The following is a 26,345-nucleotide window of genomic DNA, read 5'->3' as shown; positions in this document are numbered from 1 at the left end:
TACTGTGTTTACCTTCCATTGTTATCCTGTCTGTGATGTCAGTGAGATCACTGCTGAAAATGTTTCTCTACAAAACAGGAAGTGTCAGACTATTATTAGGTTTAGTAGGCAGTGTGAAAAAGACAAGAGTTTAGGATTTTTTTTATCATATAGACCTTGACATAAAAAAATAAGTAAAAATCACCAAAAACTTTAAGGAAAATATGTTTAACATACAAACTTGGTTTACACAATGGGTCATTTTTTGATGACACATTACCTTTAATAACTATTTAAAACAGACTTATCGGAGTTGGTGTCAAAATCCATAACTTTTTTTTATAACATGTCATAATGAGAATGAATTTCCAGCTAGGAAATGCATTGTCTTGCCATGCTGGAATTCTAATTTTTCCAAGGGCAACATGTGTATGGAGTTTATATGTTTTTTGTGTTTATTATTCTTGTTCTTCTCCACCTCTGGAGAAGAAAGAAAAAGTATGGTGGTTCAGTTGTTAGCACTGTTGCCTTGTAGTGCTGGAGTTCTAGGTTAAAATCTGACCAGGGGGTGATATTTGTAACAGATGTTGTCCTTGATGAGATTTGAACCTAGGATCCCAATACTGCAAGGCAACAGTGTTAACAACTGAAGCACATTTATTGAAGGTACACAAACACTTACTTCCTCTCTAGAAGATTATTTTTCAGCCATTTTCACCACAAATATGATCCTGTGAAACAGAGCTTAATATTATAGCCGATCACAACGATGAGTAACCCTATCTCTGACTGGATGGTTGGAGGATACACAGAATGGCTGCAGATTGTGCACTCCTTGCACAATATCAAGATTTCTCTAGTGCGAATCAGGCTGGTTTAGACTTGGAAATGGGTGACTCAACTTCAGCTCCTAGTAAGGTATGATGCTATCAGCTCCTGGGCAGACCAAAATTATGATCTGTCTATTTATCTAAGTAAAGCAATGCTTCCTTCAGGGACCTTTCACATGGGAGAAACTAGCCTGCACGATGCATCAGTAAATTTGTACCAAATACCGATTTTGATGTGGAATTGAAAATGGCTTGAACTTGCCTGCAATTCTGCATCAAAATCTGAAGTTAGGCCTGCAGACTATGGTGCAGAATTCCTGAGCTTTACGTCTTGCAGTGGGTATTATTGTACCTTGACGCCACCGGAAATGGTGGGTGTAGTGAAGTGTAAGGCACTTTGACAGCCAGGTGATGGCCCCTGTTGGTGATTGGCCGGACGCAGCGCTCCCCATCCTCATGCTCACAGGTCCTGGCAGTAAGTAATGAACTTTGGTCTCTGCGCCCCTGAGCACTCTGCTCTGTTATGGCTACTGTCTTTGGCCTCTCAGCAGCGCCCTCTCAGCAGTCCACTCAGCGGTGAGACGGTTTACGGAGCCCCCTTCTGCCTGCCGTCGTCGGCCTCTGAGCTGTGCTGCTCACCAGCTACTGAATGCAACGATTTTGCATTTGAACATGTAACTTCAAGCACACAACAGCTAAGTGGAAGCCTAAAGCATGGTACATCTTTAAAGGGGTTGTCCCATCAGAAGAATCTCTCTCAGAATGTAACCTCTAGGAAGATCAGAGTGGACCATTCAGATGAATGGATTTTTGCCTAAAGTGAGGCAAATTGGCTACTACCTGGTTTTTACTTCCTCTGGATCAACACTACAGAATAGTAGACTGAAATGGATGAACATGTCTTTTCAGCCTTACATACTATTATACTCAGTATGCACACCTTTGCAATCAGTCTAATTATTTTACTACAATCAACTTTGCAATCCTTCCTTGCAAATAGTCAAGGTTAGAAATGTACCATTTTGTATCTACAGCTCCTATGCATGTGTTTCCATGGTTCCAGACTACAAAAAAAAAACGCTGTGTAATTTGATCCTTCAGTCATGCCTCCTTCCATCTGTCCGCTACCCCTATACCTAGGTAGATTAGCAAAAAGCCTGGGACAGATGGAAGGGACTATGACTGCAGAATCGGCCTGCGCTCATTCAATATGCCAATGTGGCCACTGTTCTAAGTGAAACTTGACAGAGGCTTACACGGCAACAGGTTTGTCTTTAATGTGCATCCATGTAGGTGTATGTATATGAAAATGAAAAGTCAAAATTCAATACATTGTGCTCTAGTGTTTGATTCTTTGTAGAAAATTAGTTTAGAAGCACATTATACTTACAAACAGTTGATTTTCCCGAGAATCATACAAAAACACAACTTGATGAGGACAGTAAGTAAAGTTTTAGTGAAGAGGAAAAAAAGAAACACTGAATATAAAATCAAATCTCTAGCGTCTTTCTTTGGTACATTTCTGGAATAACAGAATGATTTATTTCCATTATAATACAGTTCATCAGTGGCATGGTTTATGGTAGAGCAGATACATAGTAACATTTCCGTACTGTGCAGCATGTAAGATCACAATTCAATGTGACAGTCTGACAACCATGGGTAAGTGATGAGACAGACGCAGCTGAACCATTTGTAAAAGGCCCCTCACATATAAGACACAAAACCACATATATGGAAGGCTCAGGCTTGGCAGAACATGTCAACTGTAGCAAAGCTAAACAATCAGTACAGCATAATGAAACTCATAGTAGTTAGAAAATGATGCTATGCTTCAATTTCAACAGGCCATCCTGATCAACACTCAATCCTCAAACACGTCATGTAATAAATTGAAATCATATCTAAAATATACCATTTTCTGTACTTAAAAAAATACATATAAAAGGAATATAAAATTGAAAACTGAGAAGAAAACTGCTATTTGGCTTCTCCTAGCAAATTCTTTTTTGTGTTTTTCTATTAGAATTGTTTTCACTTGACATCATGTCTGAAGACGCCATATTCGGAACCAACATGGTCAGCTACATGGTCTTCTGCAGTAGTATGACTGCACCTATAAGTGACTGAGATTAGGTTTATGAATCTGTGCTATAATATGATGAAGAAATGATGAAGAAATCATAAAAAGGGTATTCCAGAGAAATATTTAAAATATAATCTAATTTCCTATAGACTATATCATTTCACAGATGACCATTTAAAAGTCATTCACAAGGTCCTCGTAGTACCCAGTACAGACCAGTCGACCCGTCATTTTAATTGAGAAGTCCAAAACATTTCAGTTATAGGTACCAGTGAAAATAAATCCAGTCTATTTCATGTAACACTGTATGTCTGAATGTATATTTCGTACGTCCATATACAGCAGATGCAATATGTACACATATACATAAGGTTTTTGCTTCTATATGTAACCACCAGTAAATGAGACGGAGACAGTTCTCTTGTACCAAGGTGTCCACACACATTAAATAAAAATAGTCAACTTACACGTCAAAAACAATTTTTTAAATTAACATGATCAAAAATAAAATGTATACTTTGTTTTCACAGCGACATATATGAATGTACTGAATACAGACTATTTGTGCAACAGCAGCATATACAAAAAGTTCTACTGAGCTTGGTTTACAGATCTGATATGTTGTAGGAAAGAATAACAGTGCCCACTCCTGCTGCTGGGGAGTAATTCATATACAAATAATTATATATACATATATGTATGTATATATATATCATTTCACACAGACAAAGCGACTTGTGCAGCCCTCTCCAGCAGCCTTAGAGGTAGGTCAAGCTTAAGTTTTGGAGCAGCTGGCACACAAGAGCAACATTGGTTTGACCACTTTTCACTGGCACAAAGAACCAGCCAACGGACTTTCCATTTATTCTTTGTGTGGTGTGATTAACCTTTTCTGTGTTACCTTCTAGGGAAAAATAAAATTGATATTTAGCTATCAAACTTGTCCATAAATTTTGCCGTTGCGGGTGGAATCATCCAATTAGAATAAACACAGTCATTGGCATATCTTGAAAAAACAGACTTATTGGCATCGAATCTCAGGATTGGAACGGGGCTCTCTTCAGGCCAGTTCGGATAAGACATGCCTAAAAATGAAAAGACATCATTTGTTCTGCACTGAAGAACCAAAAATATATAGTAATAGCTTCACGTGCAGACAGTAAGGCCCTTGGCAAAACTCCCTTTAATGAGAAAAGAACATAAGCCATTGATTTTTGCTACAGAGACGCTTAACACAATAGACAAAAGGTGGCCAAAAACTCAGCTGGACATAAAGCATGGAGGTATTAATAGTGAGGACTACTTGTTGGATCTCAATACTTCTGTCATACAGAATATAACAGAAGGTTAGTGAGTGCCTATAGTATGTTACTAGTAAAGAGGATTCAACTAGACTCACTAAGATGGAAAAATTCACCATTTAGTAATCCCAAGTTACCACAGTAGCCAAAGTTTAGTACTTATGTTTATTTTACCTACAGAGATATTGCTATTTTTGTGTTTTGCTAAGGTGGACATTTTTGCAAAAGGAACAACAGGAAGTGTAGCAATATTGGTTGTCACGTTTGAATTAGCTTCTAAGCAACTGATGGTAAATAAATTTACTATACCTGATCTGTACTCGTGAGAGATAAGCCACCACCGGAGGTGTCTGGCAGTGGCTTATTTCCTCTTCCCATTAAGAACACATGCATACTCAGTGAGCTTGTATGGGGAGGTCAGAAGGAATGGCTGTTGGTAGGATGCCATTGAAGGTGTTTGGCCACCTTAATTCAAAGCGGACAACTAGTTTGGCAGCATTTTTTGTTGTTACTTTTCTTGAACAAATAGGTGCAACTACAAAATGTACCCTGGCTATTAACTTTACTAATACTGTATATGGCTGTCTTTACATTTTAGATGGAATTCCACTTCAGGCTAAATTTATACAGGCAGCGCTTGGTGCAATATTTCATGCAGGTCCCTGTCCAAAGCCAGGAATGAATGAAATAAGTAAGGAAAAAGTTTAATGTCAATACTTAAAAATCTCCTCTTTTGTTTCCACTCCTTTATTTAAAAAAGTGCATCAAAAGCTGCATGTGTAAATCAATCCAATGCAACAAAAGGGAAAAGACCCTTGTGGGTGGTTAGGGCTTATACTACCATAAGACCTATTTAATATTTGACTAGCAATTAGTGCCTTTACTGCCCAACTCACAGCCTGAAACTTGTTTTTTTCAGACTAATAATATCTAATTGGAATTCAAAGTCAGTCCCTACATAAGGATTATCACTACGTCTGATACCTTCTGTACAATAGCTGACTTGACATCTTCCCAGCCACTTGCACTCTGTATAGAATCTAGTAGGATCAATATCCATCCCTGTGTTGGGACTTACCCAGAGTTGGACTTCTGTTTTAATTTTTTTTTAATTAGATTTTTCATTAGATATTAGTATGTAAAAATGTAAGTTTTAGGCTGTGGCTTGAAAATAAGGACATTAATTTCCAAAATGCGAATTGTAAATAATAAGTTTCTGTTAAAAGGAATTAATCTTATACACTAAGTTTTGCATAGTGCAGGGTGGGAAGGGAGTGGAGACTGGCACTATGAATCTACCTTTGCTTTCCGACTTTATGCATTACAGCGTGTAAATTTTTCCTGAAGAGATTACCCCTTTGATTCACCATCCTATAGGGGTAAAAGGGAAAAGTTGGAAGATGCCATGATCTTCCTTTACTTATACTAGTGCAGGGACTCTACGTATGAGGCTCCACTCAACTCTTGGTGAGGTGTACTTAGGAAGGCAGTTTTCACAGAATTCATTATAGCTGAAGCTACATGAAGACTTTCATTGAATTCTAACAATTAAGCTGCAATTTTTAAAGTTGGACAGTCACATTACAAAAAGTCTCCATGCAGTTCCAACCTACAAGCTACACAGTCCATTCTACAGCTGCAAAATCTCTGGTTTAGCAACAAAGTTGACTCATTTTGTGATTATTTTAATATTATAAAGAGCCCGGTAGACTAAAGTTAAACTGAGATATTTTTAATTTTAGCATCAACTTCCACTACAGATGGAGAGTTCCAGGCAGCACCGTGGTTTGTCAGGCAAGGCCTCAACAGCAAAAAGTTTGAGAAGTCCTATACTAGAGTGGAACTGTTGGACGACTCTTCCAAGTCATCTAAAGTTGAAGTCAATTGCAATTTTAGGGTTACCCAATATCAAAGTTGCTGGGGAAGATGTATCACACTTATTGAGTCACGCAGACTATGTAAATCAATCAGTTTTCTGGTGTCATTTATAGTAAATGTAATTCACCACTGTGGCCAAGCACCCTGCTACATAGCCTTGGCCATTTTTTTTTAAGTGGCGAGGCTGATGTAAAACAACCCCCCCCCCTCACCCCCCCAAAAAAAATCCATATTTCTGTGCAAGAAACATCACTTTCTCCCAAATGGAGACTTTTTGGAGCCACAGTTCTGGCACAAAGCAATTGCTAGATTTTTTTCACACAACTGGTTTTATGGTCTGGGCATAGCCAAAAGAGAACTCAGGATCACAATCTGTAATGGTAGCGATGCCACAAGGCAATAGACCCCAGTGTAGGTCTGATATTACTGTTTTATAGTTACTGCCTTTCTATACTAATCAGAAATAGTTTGTTAATATTTTTGCATTTCCAAAGCAACAACAATGGCTTATGTCTGTGCAGCAAGAAGCGGTTGTGAAACATGAGATAACCAGAATATACTAAGAGGAAATCCACCACGTAAGGTTGAAAATTAGAACTGAGTTTTTGTGAGGCCAATGTATGTGATTTTACAATACAGGGAATAATCAATATTAATATTCTTACACGCATTGGTAAGACTCTTCCCCTTATTGTGTATGGGTATCGAAAACACAGAATAATGGAAAATCCCAAGTCTGATTCTTTCATTATTGAAAATCAGAACAGAAAAATTAAGGAGTTTTGGCAAGAACTATGCTTACTGTCTCAGGTCACCAACACAACATGACACGGACACCAGAGACATCTCAAGAGACAACATAAAAGAAATAACTCTTCACAAAGCATAATATAAAATAACTTGTTCATGACATTCTCAGAATACAAGTTTTTTCTTTTTGGGGAGGAAAAAGTGTTTAAAAGGGTCGTCAAGAAAGACAACTTTTGTGGTTGTGTCTGATATTGCAGCTTTGCCCTATTCACTTGAAATGGGATAAGCTGCAATACCAGACACATTCCATTGACAAGAGTGACACTGTTTCCTAAAGAAAGGCAGCCATCTTTTTCTAATCTTATACAACCCCTTTAATCAAATCCATTATCATTTCTCCACAAGAAGTCACCAATCGTTAATATATATACATTTCTATATTAGAACTGGTGGAGAGGAAGGTGGATAACAGTGAGAGTATGCAATATTTTGGGTAATGCATTTCGATTGATTTTTATTGTGGAAGATCATGCCATGTAGATTGTAACTCTAGATTCTCCCTGCACCTTAACTACTGGATTAAAAGTGGATGTCTTACCCCCCCTAGCCTGTAACATTAAACCTATTTAATAGAACAAGGTCTTCTTGCCAGAATTGAAGTCATCTTGTCAAATTGGGAATATGGTCTTCTGGCTAGAATTAGGATATGATTTTCTGGATGTAATTAGGATATTGTCTTCGTTCCTATCCAGCGCATGCTGCAGCAGTTATAATTGTATCAATATGGAACTTCATAAAATGTAGTGACACATCATCAATAAAAAACTACTAGTAATGTAAACTCTCTGACAATCAATTATGTTTAGAAACTCTGAATATAATGATATCATTTGATAGCTGAATATATAAAACCTTACTTTCGAGTGATGAAACAGCCCTAGATTATTCAGCTTTGACATGTGTAGCAAACATTAACTTGACATTCAACATATTATATAACATATAGAATATTATACTTTTACTGAGGCAGAGGAATTAATATAATTCTCAACAGTTTCACTGATCTGAATCCTAAAACATAACTTTTAGTAGTATACATAGATTATATAGGTAGGCTGGAGACCATCAAGGCTGGAGACCCTGCTAGGCTCTGCTATTATTTTATTTGTCTTGTGATCTGGAACTTTGAACAAGTCTAGGTTATCTAACAAGGATCACGATAGGGTCTAGCTACGGATATTTATCATCGCTTTTCTGTACTATAGGTTCGAGTAGATCCAATAGATTTAGACTGAACAAAGATCTGATAGCCAATCTTTAGAGTGCTCTTTATTGAATATTTGGTTGAGGTTAGTTCATTAAATATTCGCTGATCCAGACTTAGGGAGGGCAGATTAGTCAAAAAATTCTTGGGCAACCATTTTTTAATGCCGGTATCTAACATGGGCAGAATATAGCCATCAGCTACCTTTCTCTACTTCAGAATGCCCAAAACGATTTAGGGCAAGTTACAGTCACCAGCTACCATCTCTTGGCTGAGTTGTTGCTGTAGGAATAGGGTTCCTGAAGATTTGCGCTATCAATGAAACACGTTGAACCGAACCTATGAAGATAATTTTTGATATATTATCCAATATGATTCAAAGAACCTAAGTGGTCATAGTTCAAGGATTTTTTCTTGAAAATAAACATTTAATTCTGATAACAGAATCATCGGAAGCCCACATTGGTTCTTGGTAGCTAAATTACCATCTGGTATTTATGTATGGAGGTAGAGCTTTGTATCAATTCTAGATACTGTAGAAAAAAACTGAATTGGGGACATTGCACAAGCTCCTAATCTATAATGGATTGTACACCTATACATCTGGTCCCTTTATTGGTGCAACCAACATACAACTCTGGCTGTCTTTGGAACTAGTATGCTTGTACGGTCCGTCGAGTGTATGATAGTGTGCGACTCAAATTTTACTGACACACTACCTGGTCACATCATTAATGGTATACAGTAAGGGCTATCAGCTATTAACATCCAGGAGTTGACCCCTCCTGAGTCAATTGAATTGCGGTAGCTTCTCATTCTATTTTTTGGCGTCAAAATCTAAATCACTGGTATATTATTGAAATATTGAGATAGCCCTGAGGCGCCTCCGATGTGTCTAGATATACTACATTCACTGTACATCCAAAATTAGTGATGTAGATAGGTAATCCAGAATTAGTTGTTTATTTGTTGATATAGTTTGTACAAAAAGGTGGTGGGTTATTTAATTTGATATATTTTCACATATAGTCCCATGTTAATATATATTATTTTATCTATTTATACTAATAAAAGTTAAGTTTTAGGAATCAGATCAGTGAAAATGTAGAATATATTACATTTAGAAATAAAGGGGTTATCCTACCAAAACATTTAATCATTAGAACGGCGCCCCCTGGTTTTCCTGAGTGAATATAGTGAGTATGTGTGACCACTGCAGCATTCACTGTCTATGGAGAAAGCAGAGGAATGTTTTTGCCCATGTCCCTCGCTCCCATAGAAGTGAATGGAGCAGTGGTCACACATCTGTTCTATTCACTAGTCAGACTTGGGGTGCACTGTTCTCATAACCCTTGGGAGTGCAAGCAGTTGGACCCCGAATGATCATAAGTGTATGTCCTGTCCTGTGGATAAGTGATAATGATTTTGGTTGGATGAGCCCTTTATCACAACTGGTGCTTTGGTAAAGTAAAATTCAGTCAAATTAAATTGTAACTCGTTAATTATCAAGTTAACATTTGTAACCTCTGTATTATAAGATATATTATATTAAGTGTTAGTAAGATACTACGGTAGAAGTGGGATAATTTAGTTTAGTCAAGTAGATAGTTGTCTATCCTACCTCAAGAATGTACAACAAGTCTGCTTTAATGCAAGTTATTAAAAGTCTTTCAGTTGCCAAACCCTGCCCTTGGAAATAGTAAAAAGGTAACTTCCGAGTGGTGCATCACCTGCACAGCAGGAGCTATAATGGGTGTGGAGGTGGCGGTTGCTTATATTTGAGGGGTACCAGTTGTAAGTGGGATATAAAAGTGAGGCCAACATACAGATTGTACATTGGGGCCAGGAACCTTAGGTTACACCTAAGTGCAAGGAAGAAAAAAATTTGAAGGATTTTCTTATTCATCTGTTGAATTTACCTGTAGCAACCAGGTGTTAGCTTTCACGGTCTAAAAGGCTTGGTCGAAACAACTTTAGGGGCATCCATGCTGAATCATACTACTGCTAGGTAATGTAGCTATGTAGAAGTAATTAAATTAAGTTTTTGATCTCATCAAAATTAGGCCATTTTTTCTACTTTGGGATAGTTGATAAATGAAGCCTTTTGAATACTGCTCACATTGCTTAGGCCTTATACGGGTATGGTTGCGTTGAGATAGTATGTTTGGAGCAATAGATATATTTGTACAATCAACGTAGGAATGAATTTGTTCTCATCATTGACGCTCAGGAAAAGTCGTTCATTACTTGCATCAGTAAAGTGTATCAAGTACTGGTGTGAAATCTTTTATCAACCCTATAGGAGTTTCTGCATAATATTTGTAGTTACTTTAGGTGTATAATAAATTTATGCCCACAATATGCCTAGACCCTACTGATGCACTAGCAGATTACATTATGACGACGGCACTGAAGGCCAAGGTACAGAAATGGAATGATTGCTGAATGGTAGATGCTGCTCTTATGGAATAGCTTTAGTCCAGATAGCTTCCTATATAACAAGATATGGACATATGGTATGTAAGTGATACAGTAAGTGCTGTTGGTTTGCGCCATACAATGTCAGATATGAGTTAGAAGTAGAGCCTCCTATTTATGTACAGAATTTCCTTGGCTACACTTTAGGCATGTGTTTTATGAAAAGAATCTACAATTTCTACAATTTTTATGCTTTCTTTGAACATTGCTGCAAAATTATTTATCCATTGGCATTTGATTTTTTTAAATTTTGCAAAAAATAAAATTGAAAATCAAATGAAACAGCTGTTAAAGCAGAGTCTGATTTCTTAGACACACACAGCCCTGGGGTTGTTGAGAAGCAGAGTTCTATAAACGCTCAGATAGATGGCATTTGTCCTAGAATCTAGTAAACGCATGGGAAATTCTACCATAAAGTTTGTTTTCAATCCAGGTTGAGGGCAGAGTTCTAGGGAGTGGGGCATTATTACAGTCCACCAGAGGTGTCTCCTCTTCAGAAAGGCCATCATCATAGAGCATGGAGTCTGCAGGAGTAGAGGCAGCAAGGTCCAAATAGTCCTAAAATGTCGAACAAAAGATGGAAGGTTACAAATGTTTCCTAAGAACAATATTATAATATAATTAAGAAGACAATAAAGTAATTAATGGACAGGAAATAAATACTGCTGACCAGTGACGTTACGAAACCCAAGCACTATAGGCACGTCTCCTGAATTGTGCACAGTGCCCTGTTGGTGTTCACTACTTTCAATTGTATTCACATCCTTAAGATGAGGATACAATGTAAAACTAGGAGGGATGCAACTGCAACCATTGCGTTGTGGCTTCTTCCGGGCAACTAGCAAGCTCATTCCGGCTGCCATACAAGATACTTTGGCAGCCATAGATGGCATGTGGTAAAAGGAAAGAGTAAAAAATGTCAGGGAGGTAAATGCTTAAGCTTCACGTAATAGCTGCAAGAAGCCTTAAGAGGGAATTCGTAACCAAGTTATGGTGTTGTTAGGGGAGGTGATAGGGAGCAGAATTAGGTCTTTTTTATACTTGCCCGCTTCCTGGTTCCTGCCACTGAAGTCCCTGCACCGCACTGAACATCAGACTTTTCTCATAGCGCCTATGGGAGAGCGCACACTCAGCAGAGGGAAAAGCAGAGCACGGACTTCAATGGCAGGAACCAGGGAACGGGCAAGTATAAACAATAGCTCATCTGGCTCCCTGTCACCTCCCCTGGTGCTGTAGGGAGGTGACAGGTTCCTTAGTTTGAGCCATCAGGAAAAGATAGCAGAAAGTGCACAACTGCAATCAAGGGAGATGTCATCCTAGTCATTGGATTTACTTGTTATTTATTCTCCAACCACGCCCGATTTGGACAATATTAACCTGTCTGGTTTCATATTAATTGGTCCTGATATATGGTATTATTTATATTGAAAGGTATGTTTTATGTACTTATGATATGGCAATGGGAGTGGAGATAAAAATGGCTACATACCTATGAAAAAATAGGAAATAATATTGGTGCTACATAGTATTCCCCACGACCCAACATTGACTCTGTATAGCCCCTGCCACCCCATTATAGTAGTAAAACAAAAAATAACCCATGGTGTACCACATTTTTTCAGAGCATAGCACCCTCTGTTGGCCTATGGCATCTCAGGATTATACAATTGTACAATCTATATATATATAAAGACGAAAGCCCTCACTGACTCACTCACTGACTGACTGACTCGCCAAAAGTTCTCCAACTTCCCGATGTCGTAGAAACATGAAATTTGGCACACGCATAGATTATCTCCAAAATAGGAAAAGTAATTGGGTCCCAACTCGATTATTCAATTCTAGCGCAAAAGAATTGGCGTCGAAATTTTACGTACGTAATCTAAATCTGTCACTTTCCAATGTCATAGAAACTTAAAATTTGGCCCGAGCATTGATTATGTCATAAATGGGAAAAGTTAATGGGTCCCAACACGATTATTCAATTCTATGCGCAAAAGAATTAGTGTTCAAATTTTATGTATGTAATCTAATTCTCTCACTTCCTGATGTCATTTTATATAAAGTAAACGTCACATGGTTACCTCCACGTGGTGTTTCCTGGGTAATGCAGAGAATTATGCAAAATGGTGAACATATGTTTTTCCGGTATCTCTAAAGTAACCACGACTTCATAAGATTTTCCGTGTGAACACCAGATAAACACCAGTACCAAATTAACTCGGGCGAAGCCGAGTATATCAGCTAGTAATTATATATAGTGCACTTTCTTGTAGTACTTTTTGATTTTAATGTTTTTTTGGGTGCAACAGACTGGAGTAATGTAAACTTCTGGATGATGAGTGCGGGGCCGACTCCTTTCAAACTCACCCTGCTTTTCACCATCATTTTCTCTAATTCTTTACTGATCTCACCAAATGTTGACCTCTTGTCTGGCTCTTGTTTCCAACATTTCAGCATAAGATTGTACCTATAAATGCATGAGACAATTAAAGCAATTTACTTTTTTAACCAACAAATGAAATGCTTGTGAAAATTGTACAAATGTGCTTTAACATAACAGTGTATTTTCCTGAATCACTACATAACAGCAGTTTGGTGTGGGTAGAAACCCTCCTTATGCTTCAGGCATTTTGTAGTCAACTCATTTCTATCATAGATTTTAAGGTTCTTTTATAGTTACGTGAACTTCTTCAATCTTAAGATTAGTCTAGTAAAACAATGTCTTATTGACCGTAATATACAATGAAGAACCAAGCAAACACCAAACTCACATTTCATCACTACAGTTCTCGGGCTTTTCCATCCTGTAACCAGTTTTAAGAAGGTTGAAGAGGCGTTCTGGAGCAATACCTGGGTATGGATTTCCACCAAGGGTAACAATCTCCCAAAGAAGAACTCCAAAGGACCACCTGTTATCATAAGATAGGACAAAGATAAATGCTATGCATCAATCAGTACTTCCAGTTATAGAAAACGTCTATTATATCATAGAGATATATATGTCATATCAGCTGTCATTAGTGAGGGTCTGGGTTTGGAGACCCTACAATTTACTGGAATGAAGCTGCTAAAGCAACAGAGCAGCTTAGTCACCAGTAAACTTCTCATTGCCTTGGTCGTCATTCAGATGGCTGTCATTACTTCTGCAAGTCCAGATCTGACTATGAGTTTAGGGATTCAAATTAACAACATCAAAGACCCCTAGTTTGCATCATTAGACTTGCGGTCCACAGGGACTTGTAGGTGTAATATGATAAAATGTGGTTGCATTATGTCCAACCGATAAGCCCTTTCTTTGGCTTTATTTATTTCTGTGTATAGGACAAATAAAAGATAAAAATACTAATTTTCCTGATACAATTATATCAAAAACTTACACATCACTTTGTGTGGTGTATATGTGATCAAACAAGGATTCTATAGCCATCCACTTCACTGGTATTCTTCCCTGGAAATAAGAGGTGGGGGTTACTGAACATTTAAGTATTTTAATTGGTAAACTGTAAGGCAGGCGGGGTGTTAAAGTAAGCAGGTGGAGGCAAGATGGTGCAGTAAAAACAGCAACTTTAACATCTTTACACAGTATATACAGTTTTGCTTTATAGCAGAGCAGTCTCATCCAGGCCCAGTCTTCACCTACTACAGTCACAGAGGCCTCTATCTGGACGCCTGGTCTGTTGGGTACTTTCTCACTGGGGCCCAACTCTCAGGAACCCAGCTCCTCACAGCTGGGTGCTCTCTGTCATTGTCCCCTGGTCTCCGGCACTTCACCTGTGCTGTGGCCCACTGAGTGGCGGGGCTTAGGTCTTGGCCACAGGATTCTCCATCCCATGCCATTGAAGGGGTGAGGCTTATTCTAGCACTCCTGTGCCTAAATAAGCCCCAACAGCCACTCAGTCTTCAGTGGAGGAGTAAAGAGTTCCTCCGCTATCTTACAAGATATGGAAAGATTACACTTCAAGTTTGTACAGTGATCCTTTATCTATCGCGGGGGTTACATTCCAGAGACCCCCGCAATACGTGAAAATCAGCAAAGTAGCGGCGCTATATTTACACAAATCAATCTGCCAGGTGAACTGCCAAACAATCTCAAAAGTGAACAAACAGACCGATGCTACGATTAGTGAGCCAATCAGCACCCGATACAAAACACATTCCATCAGCCAATAGTGTGCTGTGTACAATCTTGCATTAGCAAGCGCTAGTGGCGTACTGTATTTCCTGTATGTACCGCAAAATTCCACGATATAGCGAAAAACTCTGCGAAAACAGAATTATATACGGTCTATCTAAAATCCACAATGAACTGAAGCTCGAGATATAGCGAGGGATCACTGTATATATTTTGCCCAAAAATGCGTTTCTTCCATGATGGTCATTATGATTGTTGGGATCCAGCCTCTAAGCAAGTGCTGGTGCTAATCGTTTGTAAAGGATGTGACTGCACAATTATGGTCATAGATTCACTGGTTTCAGTTAGGAATTGTAATAAACCTAATTTTTATAATTATTTCTATTTATTTTTAAAGAACCATTAATTCCAATGCCCTGTGGGGAAAAGGGTGAAACTAAATGACTAACACATTGATACAGAAGGAGAGAGACTCTGCAAGGGCTTGCAGTTTCCAGAGGAAGGAGACAGCATGTGAGGATAGGAGGTTTGCATCTAATGGTGGCAGCATGGTTATTGTAGGTTATTGTAGGTTGTGCAGTGTTACATTTACAAACAATTAGATGCTCAGCTAGTCCCGAAGAGATGGATGCAGCAGACATGCTTGATAAAGGCCTCTAACAGGCCAAAACATCGCAGCTTCTATTTGTTGGAGAAATAAAGATTTTGTACGTTTCTTAAACGAGTTCCAGAGTGCTGATCCATCCTATCTGCTACATGGTGACTATTCTGAAGGGTCTTTAAGTCCAGACCTGGCCTACGGGATCGTGCACTGTATTACAACATCCCCCCACTTGGTGATTAGGGTGGTTGTGCTGCGGCCGATTACACTGTTATCTGGATGCTTGATCACAGCTCCATTCAGACAAAAGAACAGGGGACCGCTGTTCTGGTGATCCGCGGGGGTAACAGCCGTCGAACTCCCCCATCAATCAAATATTTATCCTCTACCTTGTGGATAGGAAATAATTGTAAAACTTAACCCCTTGAATATCCACTTAGGAAATCTACTACACACAGAAGCCTTCATGTACCAAGTAATAGCAAAATCAAGAAAATTACACCCCTTTTATTTCACTTGATATGACTTTTAGCTTTTGAAAATTTTGTAATTGTACTACGAAAACAAAAAAATTCAAGGCTGTAATTATATGGTGCATAATCCTGCCCTATATGTCTAGAAAGACCCCTTATTTGTGCCCAAGACATTTGTAATATTATTTGGGAGGTACCTTGCTTCTCTTTACATATGAGTCCTCTTCATACACGTCACGAGAGAGACCAAAATCAGATATTTTCATTTTACGACCTTCTGCTACAAGGACATTTCGTGCTGCTAGATCTCGATGGACAAGCTGGTGAAATAACAGATATTCTTTGGTTATATATCGAAATATATATATATATATATAAAATGTGTGTTTGTATATAAAAACAAAAATATATATGCAGAAATTTTTGCATTAGAGCTGGGCAAAACTTTTCAGAAAAGCTTAACTTTCTCCAACAAATGACAGAGGAAACGTGATATAGAATGCCTGTGCTGCACATCGTTGATGCTCTGCAGCCTTATACACGTGCTGGAGATGCCAAGTACAGAGAAGAACAGTTTCAGGTCTTAGATTGTTAAACTGATTCTCTTTCTAACACTTATTACCTTCTTCTTATGCTTCCCACTGGTTTTCCTAAATATAGGTTGCCACTTCCTCTAGGCAGCTAAAAATGTTCTACCCTGACATTGCTGAGATAGGAAATACTCTTGTATAAAAAAGCCAAACATATTACAGAGGTGATCCCTTTATTTGCAAGCTTTCGAGGCTACTTAGGCTGCACTATTTTGGTTCTACACCCCGACATCGGAAAAGTCAATAATTCATTACTTTGTTTGGCCTTTCTCTGATTGACCCTAAAAAGGTTTATTCTGACATCACTGGTATCTGATCCGCCCTCCTCCACTATTATGTGCTGCCCAGCCTCCCTACTCCCCTAGGCTGAGGCCACAAGACTTACTGTTCAAACAGACCTTCCCCCCATCCTTTCTCCTTATTTCTTTCATTATAGCGTCCCCGTGTTCTTCTCTTAAGAGAAGCAACTTCTGCTGTTGTTCTGCTTTTGTAGTTGAAAATCCAATATAACTTAAATTTGAGAAAAAACCCCATACAAACTAGTGTAGTATTTAATGACCGGTGGAAATGGATTATTACAAGAGATGAGCGAGCGTACTCGGAAAAGCACTACTCGCTCGAGTAATTTGCTTTATCCGAGTATCACTGTGCTCGTCCCTGAAGATTCGGGTGCCGCTGCGGCTGACAGGTGAGTCGCAGCGGGGAGCAGGGGAGAGCGGGCGGGAGAGAGGGAGAGAAAGATCTTACCTCCGTTCCTCCCCGCTCTCCCCTGCAGCTCCCCGCTCCGTGCCGGCACCCGAATCTTCAGACCCGAGCACAGCGATACTCGGATAAAGCAAATTACTCGAGCGAGTAGTGCTTTTCCGAGTACGCTCGCTCATCCCTAATTATTACTATTTTAGCTGAATACTACTACTGGTATCACACATGATCTAAATATCACACATCATCTGAATGTGAAATATATAGTATATAATATTGCAAAAAAAATCAGATTAATGTAGAAAGTTTAAAGGTCTATTGTGAGGAGATACTCAAAGACCTTCGGTTGACTATGAATTTGTTTGGTGTGATAAAGAATATTGGGATATAAAACAGTGCATCTTTAGAAGAATGTACATTCTTAATAATTTGCCTATAGGATATGTCAATATTATATACAGAAACATGTTCTTATAGTTTTTACATACCTTCATTTCTGCCAAATATTGCATTCCTCTAGATATCTGCCATGCAAAGGAGATCAAGTCCCCCATTGTCAGGGCTCTTTCATCGGGGTTGTCCAAATAGCTGGAGTTACGATTTGAGTCACCGCCAACAGAACTTGGTCCCACTTTGCGACTTTCTCTTAGGAAACTACGTAAAGAACCATACTTTGCATATTCGACTATAAGGTACAGGGGGCCTGAATCAAGCATAGGAAAGAAAACCATACATAAATATTGCAAAAGTCAGAACATAAAGTGTAAGATAACAATAAATGCTACAGTACCCTAAAAAGATATAATTTAACCATTTGGTTAGACCAAAAAATGCTGTTTTCTTTAATAATTCTATTTTGGTCAGGAGTACGACTGAATGAAGCAGTCTGGAGATCCACAATATACATACATTTAGCTTTAGCTGTCTCTACTATATGTTAAGCTACATAAGGCACGGACTGAAGAATGATGTACAGCAATCAATGATTGGATACACTTACCATCCTGTGTACAAGCCCCGTACAATTTGATGACATGTGGATGATTAACCTGTTTTAAGAGGTTGAATTCAGAGAGAAGATCCCGTAATTCACTCTGCGAGGCACTTTCTGTAAAGACACATGATACCCAAATTTAGCTGTAGCTTCTCCTATATTAGTTTCATGAAGGGTATCAGTACCATCCACCATTATTATTTTTTTTTAAAAACCTGGCAAGATGGAAATCCTTTCTATCTGTACTTCTGTAGCTCTTAACAGCAACAAAACCCAACAGTCAGAGAAACGGGCAAGCATTGTAGAGCAGAAGAGGTCATCTGTCATAAAAACGGTCTTATTTTAGTGTCTGTCTTTGGGGCTGTATAATTAAAATAACTGAAGCTATGGATCTGGCACAAGTGGCACATGATGGATCCCATTAACTATAATGCAGTTGGTTGGGTTTCTGTCACGCCCGCTGGCATATTCCCAGGCAAAATAACACAGCATGCTTTGATATTTTGTCCGGTACTTTGTTCCAGATCTGTTTTGAACGGAGCCTCCGACGCAGATGTGAACGTAGTTTAAAAGGGTTTCCTTTGAACACATTGGGGTCTACTTAGATGTTAGTTTCCCTCTACAAAAAATGAAAGGAACTAATAGCAAAGGCTAAAGTTGTGAACTATCCCTTACAAAACCTGCATAAAAGATCATAACATCTGAAAAACAGCGGCCTCAAATTTCAGCATATCTCCAAACAGAACTAATGATCAGCCATTTTGAATTCCAACATGCCCCATCATTCTCTGCCCCAACCCCCTCTTGACATCTGCCACCGGGAAGAGTTGGAAAGACCCCCAATCATTCTACATTATACTGTCTCTAGAACCAGCATCGAAACAGATTTTAAGCAGCATATGGCAGCTGGTCACTGATACCTGGCATCATACTTAACATTATATCACAAGTCCATATTGACATAGTACAAACTATGCACTGGCCAACATCCCGAAATCTGTTACTACAAAGGAATAAACGGTTGTTGGGTTGAACCTGGTTGTTTCATTGTTTTTATGTCCAAAAAGGAGGCAATGATTTTCGGTTATTATTACCTTTTAACATTTTGACAGCCACCGTAGTGTAACCAGCTTTCCCTTTCAACCTAAAGGCTGTTGCCTTAACCACTTTACCAAACTCTCCTTCACCAAGAGTTTTACCCAGGACCAAGTTCTTCCTTGGAAATTCCCACTTTGGATCTTCCTTCAGATAACAAAGAGAAAAAAATCAATTTAGAAATTAATTTATGTCAAGTTTCAAAAATACATTAATACTCATTTGTAAAGCAGTAAAAGAACATTAAAAGAATAGAATTTGTCTTTATTGACCAATCACTATATTTTTCAATTAAACTCTAGTAATAGCTTACTGGCTGGGTTCACATGGGGCGGATTCCCGTCGGAAATCTTGCGGTTTGGCCGCAGCAAAAACCAGCAAGGTTTCCGCCGGGAGAACCGCTTGAACCGCGGCGGCTTTGAAGTGGCCCGGCCGCTTGCTTTTCCGTTGTGGCCGGCTCTCCCATAGAGGAGAGCGTGGCCGCGACATAAATAAACAAACAAAAAAAAAGTAAACAGACATGCTCAATCTTTTGAAACCGCAGCTGCGGCGGCTGCAGCCGCGGTTTCAACGGGATTTACCGCAGCGGATTAGCCGTCCCGTGTGGAAAAGATTTCCGAGAAATCTCATCCACATGGCTGGCAAAACCGCGGCAAATCCGCCCTGTGTGAACCCAGCCTTAGGGCTCCTGCACACTTGCGTTTTTTTTCAGGCGTTATAGCTTGCCTTTTTTTCATGCTATATTGCTGCTTTTTTTCACGCGATTGTCAATGGGACTTTCCAATGTTAAAAACGCACCAACTTGCAAAGCGTTTTTAACATTGGAAAGTCCCATTGACAATCGCGTGAAAAAAAAGCAGCAATATAGCATGAGAAAAAGGCAAGCTATAACGCCTGAAAAAAACGCAAGTGTGCAGGAGCCCTTATAGAGTTACAACTTCTCTTGAAGTCCATCTCCATCAAAAGTCTATTGTAGATACTTTAGTCAAGCATTACATTTAGCCCTGATGCTAACTGTAGCCAAATTTCAGGGCCAGGTCCTCCTAAACCTTCCCATATGGTAAAGATTATCCTGATCCCAGATTCTGGTTTCACTACCTAAAGGCTGATTTACACGCAACAATCGCTCAAAATTCACCCAAATGAGGGCTTTTGAGTGATAGCTGTTGAATATAAATGTGTGCCAATTGTGCACTCTTCATCCATCACGGAGCTCAGCTCAGCATAAAATCAGGAGTGATAAGATTGACGGCATGCTGTGTTCTCCGCGAGCAGCCCTGATAGCATTGTATGCAGCTGGCAGCCCATGGGAGAACAAAAGCAGGTGTATTTAGAGAACAGACCATACGCTGTTCTCTAAATACATGCAAATAAAGCTGGTTAGCTACTAATGGGCTGATCAGCCCAGTAGTACTGAATGCAAAATGACCGCTAAAAACTGTCAGTTTCTGATGAATTTTGAGTGATCATATTTGCGTGTAAATCAACCTTAAATGAATTCTTCCAAGATTTTTATCTTTAATAACCATTCTGCAATCCAACCAAAATCTAAAACATATGCAGGAAGAGCAAAATGGATTCAACTCCTTACACTAGAAAACTTGCATTGGCTTAGAGGATATAGGTGGATATATAAAACAGGACATTTGTGGAAACAATAATGATATCTGGTGATTATGTAAGGTTGGACTCCGATACCTACTGGTATTTTAAATGTATCCACCGAGACTTGATTCTCCATAGAATCTAGAGATGCTCTTCGAGCATTAGTTGAGTAGCTGATTGGGTATGACTGGGCGGGTCGGCGGAAAGTCATCTCAGCAGAAGCTATAGGTGGCTTTGGTGAGTTTTTGTGGTAACGGTGAATAAAATAGGAGGACAACAGCACAGAGATGATAAAAGACAGGAAAACTCCACATGCGATAACCGTCTTACAAGCTTCATCACACAGCTGAACTGTAAAAAAAACAGGACAGATCTGTTAAATTATTTTCCCCAATTGTTGTTATTTTTATGCATTTTATCAAAAGTAATAGCCTGAAATTTTATAGAGCCAAAAAATAGGAAAAAGGACACGAGCACTCAGAGGATTGCAGAATATATTAAATTGTAGTTTAAGTACCCAAATGTACTTACTTGGTCTAGTGAGTAGTGAGCTCCAACTGCCCCCTCCCAGGTCTCCTTTCCACATGCTGTAGTAAGGGCCCGGGAGTCCATTTTCACTCAGAGTCTGGACCACATTGGGGAGATAATACTTGGGGAACAGACACAGTACTAAGCGGTGCATTTCAGAAGATTTATATGATTTCCTTTATCAAGCTTCATGGAACATAAAACAAGTCAGTCTGGTTTGTCGGCGAACGATGTTGTTACTACTGGGGGAGGGGGGGGGGGGGGTACTAGGCTGAACTGGATGGAGATAGGTCTTTTTTTGACCTTACATGCTATGTTACTATGATTTGAGATGTGAAACTTTATCATAATGGTCTGATTTCTACCGTGTCTCTTCCCAAATACATATAATCTCCCTGATGTGGTCTGGACTGAGTGAAAATGGACTCCTTGGAATATACTACAGGATTGGGAAAGGAGAAGTGGTATGGGGTAGTTAGAACTCACTACTCACTCAACCAAGTGAGAACATTTGGGTACTTCGAGTACTGTTTAATATATTCTGCAAACTCCTAGTGCTGATTTCCTTTTTTCTGGACCAATTCACCAAGACTGAGATGGACCCTTAGCTAGCGTTCTCCCCATAGAGATGTCCTTTGGAATAGGGGCTGCCACTACCTCTGTTGATTGAAAGGGGTGTTTCAGCAATTCAAAGTAAAAGCTATATGCTTCTGCGAATAAGTAAATTGTCTTTCTTTGTTGAACGTGGGTTTTGTTTGTGACCTTAATTGTGGTATGTGAGTTCCCTCGTTAAACAAACTTCTTGGTGAATGGGTGTGACTGCTTCTTTCTCCTTGCTTTCTCATTGGGCAGCCACCTTATCCTCTATCTATTCCTTTCTTCCTGGTTTTGTCACCTGGGAACAATGAAGTGCAATGGAGAAAAATGTTCAGAAGAAAATGTGTCACTATGTTCTGTTTTGTGTGATAAGATCACTGACCCGCACTGGTGAAGCTGCAGTAGGATGTCTGCTCTGAGGCTATGAGCCATGCAATGATTTTATAGAGAGACCCTGAACAGGATTGTGGGAGTTTCCAATTATATAAAAAGGGTCACAGAGACGGTGCAGAGAACATGTCTGTGGATTTAGGGACTTTGTAAATATGTTCTGCTTTGAATAAACGCCATATTGTTTTCCGCAAAGCAAGATCTGTTGCTCCTTTGGAAATCCCAAGCTTTATATATGTTGGCAGCAGTTTGTACAATTGTGAATGCACACTCATCAGTAGCTGGCAGTGCAGCATTGTGGGAGATGTAATTTTTGCACTCCCCATTTTAATGTGGAAATCTAAAGCCGACCGGAACGCAGCAATGGCACTAGTCAGCAAAAAAAGCAGTCAGTTTGACAATTTAGATGGAAGTTTGTAATAATGGCAATAAGTACAAATGTTAGGAACATTTTGCCCACTCTCCGGAACACCCCTTTAGGGCTATCTAGGACTACAGGTGTGATGATGTACCCGTGCAGCGTGCACAGAAACATCAATTGTGTCCATTACCCATTATTTTGCCTTGTCTACTTCCATCTTGGGGTGCTGTCCAATTTTTTTTAAAATTCCTACATTGGTAGCACTTTTTTTATAGGTTGCATTTCGGGAAGAATGCTGGGAATTGCTGTGACGTTTGCACAATTGTGAATGCAGCTCTGGACTATTATACAGTCTGTAATCAGAACCAATACTAGTAACGCTACTCGAAACATACAAAAGATAGCAAGTATTCATGAACCTTGTAAAATAGAGGTTAAAAGGTGGGCAACGTTTCTTACCCTCCTCCATGTCCTTCTCACAGTAGCATTTGTCATTGAGGAGGCAGTAACAAGTGCCGTGACCGGCTTTTATCCCGGGATTTCCTCGGTAATGCCCACCAATGATGTCCAACTCTGAACCCAAAAGAGGAGAAATAACATCATCAAGTTAGAGTAATGCCTACCGAATCAGCAGCGATGATGTGTGCAGTTGGTAATAGTCTCATCAGCTTATTCATGGGGAGGATAAGAAAGCTTCAAAAGCAGAGACTCTTCAACAACCACCCCCACACAGTTGTTAGTCTGTCAAAGGTCTGTTCAAGATGCCTTAATGCCTAAGGGGGCTTTTAGACGGAACAATTATCATTCAAATGAGGGAAAGTGAACAATAAGCATTCAGTCTAAACGCAGCCAACGACGAACGATAACTATTTGCTTTTCGCTCATCGTTCATTTATGCAGCATAAACATCCTTGTTGGCTCGTTCGCTCATCAATCGGTTTAAACAGCTAAGTTCTCCTGTATAGCGAATGTGAAAGACAGAACGATTTTTTGTTTGAATGAGCCAAAGATGTATATTCCTGTCTAAACAGGCTGCCTGAGTGAACTCCAACACCATTCATTCAAATGATAATCGTTTGGTGTAAAAAGGACCCCCCTCAGGTCCGTATTATGGCTATAACAACTTTTGGCTGTGACAGAGGTCATGCGACCAAAGATCGTTGTGTCGCCCTGCAACCTGACACTGTAAGTGAAGTCAATGGGGTCACTGTGTGAGTTGCCCATTACAAACAATTCAGCCACAGTGGGCTCCAATGACCTTGAGGTTGCAGGGCTACACAGCGATCTTTTGTCATACAATCCCTTTTTGGCCAAAAGTCACCGTGTAGCCCTAGCTTAAATTGCAATTGGATGCTATGGTGGTCTATGTCTATTTCAGTACTGCAAGAAGTCCGACTATTGCAGCCATATAATAGCAGCCTTAATAAAGGTGCTTCTAGTTTTACACTTTAAGGGTTTGTAGTATAGCCGCAAGCAAAGATTGCGGCTATACTGCTCTAAAGATCAAGTGAACAGGTTAATTCCTGCTACTTGAAGTAGCCCATTCACACAATCCGAGGTGCATGTTTTTCAGCTCCCATAGGAGTGTATGGAAAGCACAGAGCAAAGATAGGACAGATCTTATCTTTGCGCGCACCATGGAGCTTAGATGCGACCTTGTACTCGCATGTCCTATCTTTGTTAGATGTGCAAATTTAGCACATCTAGCAATCGTTCATGTGAACGCTTCTATAAGAACCCATTGGTTCCTATAGAAGCGTGTCCTGTGCGTACTTCTCATGTCTGAACGAAGCCTTAATAGTCTAACTTATTATTTGCAATTATTTTCATTGGACATTGGGCGGTCCTTGCTGCACTGATATGGCACGTACTGTGTGGTTATGATATGATGTCAGGGCTGAGAAGCTAGACTAAGCCTCAATATCTTTTCTCTCTAGGATCATGTGTGTCAGCATGACGTTCAGACTACTGCTTTCCTGCATGGCAATATGGGAGTAAGCGGTAATCTAAAGGGAATGTTTACACGAAGGAAATCTGCCATGGATTTGTCGTGGAATCTGCATCAATTCCGTGGCAAATCTGCATCCCCGAAGTGCCCCATTGCAGTCAATGGAAATCTGTGCCATTAGGCGTAACTTCAAGCTTTTGGGCCCCAATGCAAAATCTGTAACAGGGCCCCCAATCATAATGCTTTATTCACAGTACCGGGCTGCCTACTTGGAGAAAAGAGGCCTTATGGGCCCCTAAAGTTCCTGCGCCGAGTGCAACTGCATCCCCTATAGTTATGCCCCTAGTGCCATAGTCTGTACAGCATGGATTTTTTCCACAAGTAAATTTGAAAAAAAGTCCATTTAGTGAACCCCACCAGTGGCCCATACTGAATGGTGAATTAGGAGACTGGACAAGCGCTTTACCAAATAATTGAAAGTACACAGAATAAGTATTTAAAGTAGTAGAAGACACACTTGTGCAGTCCTGGGGGCAGATTGCAGGGTCTTTCTTCTCCACAGCGTCACATATCCCATCAGGACAGGTAAGGAGACTTGGTGTACAAGTAGAATAGTTTTTGGTGATCCCTTTAAAGGAAGAAAAGAAAAATAGTTGGAATGGACAGTTCCTCTTTATTGTCTTCATAATCTGGTTTTGTGCACATTAGGTAACATGAACAGATGGAAAGGAACGCACACTTCATGAGTATTTAAACAGATCTCTCTTTTGCTCTCATGGTGCCCATTTGTCTTGTGTACAGAGTTTTCACAAGCTACTTTTTTTTTGTTAAACTAATGGCGCCGGTACTTGGTGCATACCAGCCATGAGCAACATACATGTATTACTTACTGCCAATTGCCAGGCTGCACCTGTACTTGCAATTATCTCTAGCTGCAACTACAGATGAAGCTTTGGAATTAGCACTACAACACACGTTCTAGCTGTGGCTAGAACCAACCATGTATGGCCACCCTAAGAATTAACTTGATGCAATCAGTTGAACATCCTAATGGGTACATTCACACATAGCAGAACCAGTGAAGGTTTTCTACAGTAAAAAAAAAAGAAAAAAAAATGCCAAAATCCACATCAAAAACAGCACCACTGGTGCAGAGTTGGATGTGAACTTTAGTGTGGATCTGCACCAAAATCTGTTACATGTGAACCTACCCCAGAGGTGTATATGTTGATGACTTGTAACAGAGCGGTCAGACACAAAACTGCTAGGCAGTGGAACCAGGTTATCTTCAGTGACAAATCCAGGTTTAGTTTGGGCGCTGACGACAGCCTTGTTTGTATCTGAAGAGCTCGGGGTGAGCGCCTCAATACTGCCTTTGCTGTGGAGCGGCACACTGCCCCCACTGCAGGTGTGATGGTGTGGGGGTGGTACAACAGGGTACTAGAGCCTCCATGCACATCCACATCAAATCATGTATCCAAGCTAAAGGCTGTACAACAGGGTACTAGAGCCTCCATGCTCGCCTGTATCACATCTTGTATCCAAGCTAGTGGCGGTACAACAGGGTACTAGAGCCTCCCTTCAAGGGGTCAGTTTTCCACAATAAATGATCCTTTTCCTCTGATACTGTAATCACTTATATCAACGTTACAATCACATAGAGAAAGTTTCATTCGATTCCGACAACTTCTAGGGGAGGGCTGTTACTGACAATGAGTGTATTCCAGTACTAAAAATAATCCTTGACCCATTTCAAAATT

General features: G+C 39.7%; 1 protein-coding gene across 1 annotated transcript in view; it reads right to left on the bottom strand.

Moving 5' to 3' along the window:
• Positions 1-2,242: 2,242 nt before the first annotated feature.
• The window catches only part of RET (ret proto-oncogene), an 81,364-nt gene continuing 57,261 nt past the window's right edge, over positions 2,243-26,345 (bottom strand). Inside the window, exons 9-20 of the mRNA XM_066600400.1 lie at positions 25,103-25,213; positions 23,097-23,210; positions 20,859-21,112; positions 19,156-19,303; positions 18,068-18,175; positions 17,556-17,770; positions 15,973-16,095; positions 13,947-14,017; positions 13,341-13,478; positions 12,937-13,036; positions 10,977-11,124; positions 2,243-3,980 (exon numbers count right to left, since the gene is read on the bottom strand). Coding sequence (XP_066456497.1) covers positions 3,823-3,980; positions 10,977-11,124; positions 12,937-13,036; positions 13,341-13,478; positions 13,947-14,017; positions 15,973-16,095; positions 17,556-17,770; positions 18,068-18,175; positions 19,156-19,303; positions 20,859-21,112; positions 23,097-23,210; positions 25,103-25,213 — 1,688 coding nt within the window. The 3' untranslated portion in view covers positions 2,243-3,822. The remainder of the gene's footprint in view (positions 3,981-10,976; positions 11,125-12,936; positions 13,037-13,340; positions 13,479-13,946; positions 14,018-15,972; positions 16,096-17,555; positions 17,771-18,067; positions 18,176-19,155; positions 19,304-20,858; positions 21,113-23,096; positions 23,211-25,102; positions 25,214-26,345) is intronic.

Source organism: Eleutherodactylus coqui, chromosome 4 (assembly GCF_035609145.1).
Source record: "Eleutherodactylus coqui strain aEleCoq1 chromosome 4, aEleCoq1.hap1, whole genome shotgun sequence".
Classification (NCBI taxonomy): Eukaryota; Metazoa; Chordata; class Amphibia; order Anura; family Eleutherodactylidae; genus Eleutherodactylus; species Eleutherodactylus coqui.
This window is presented reverse-complemented; position numbering and strand designations above follow the sequence as displayed.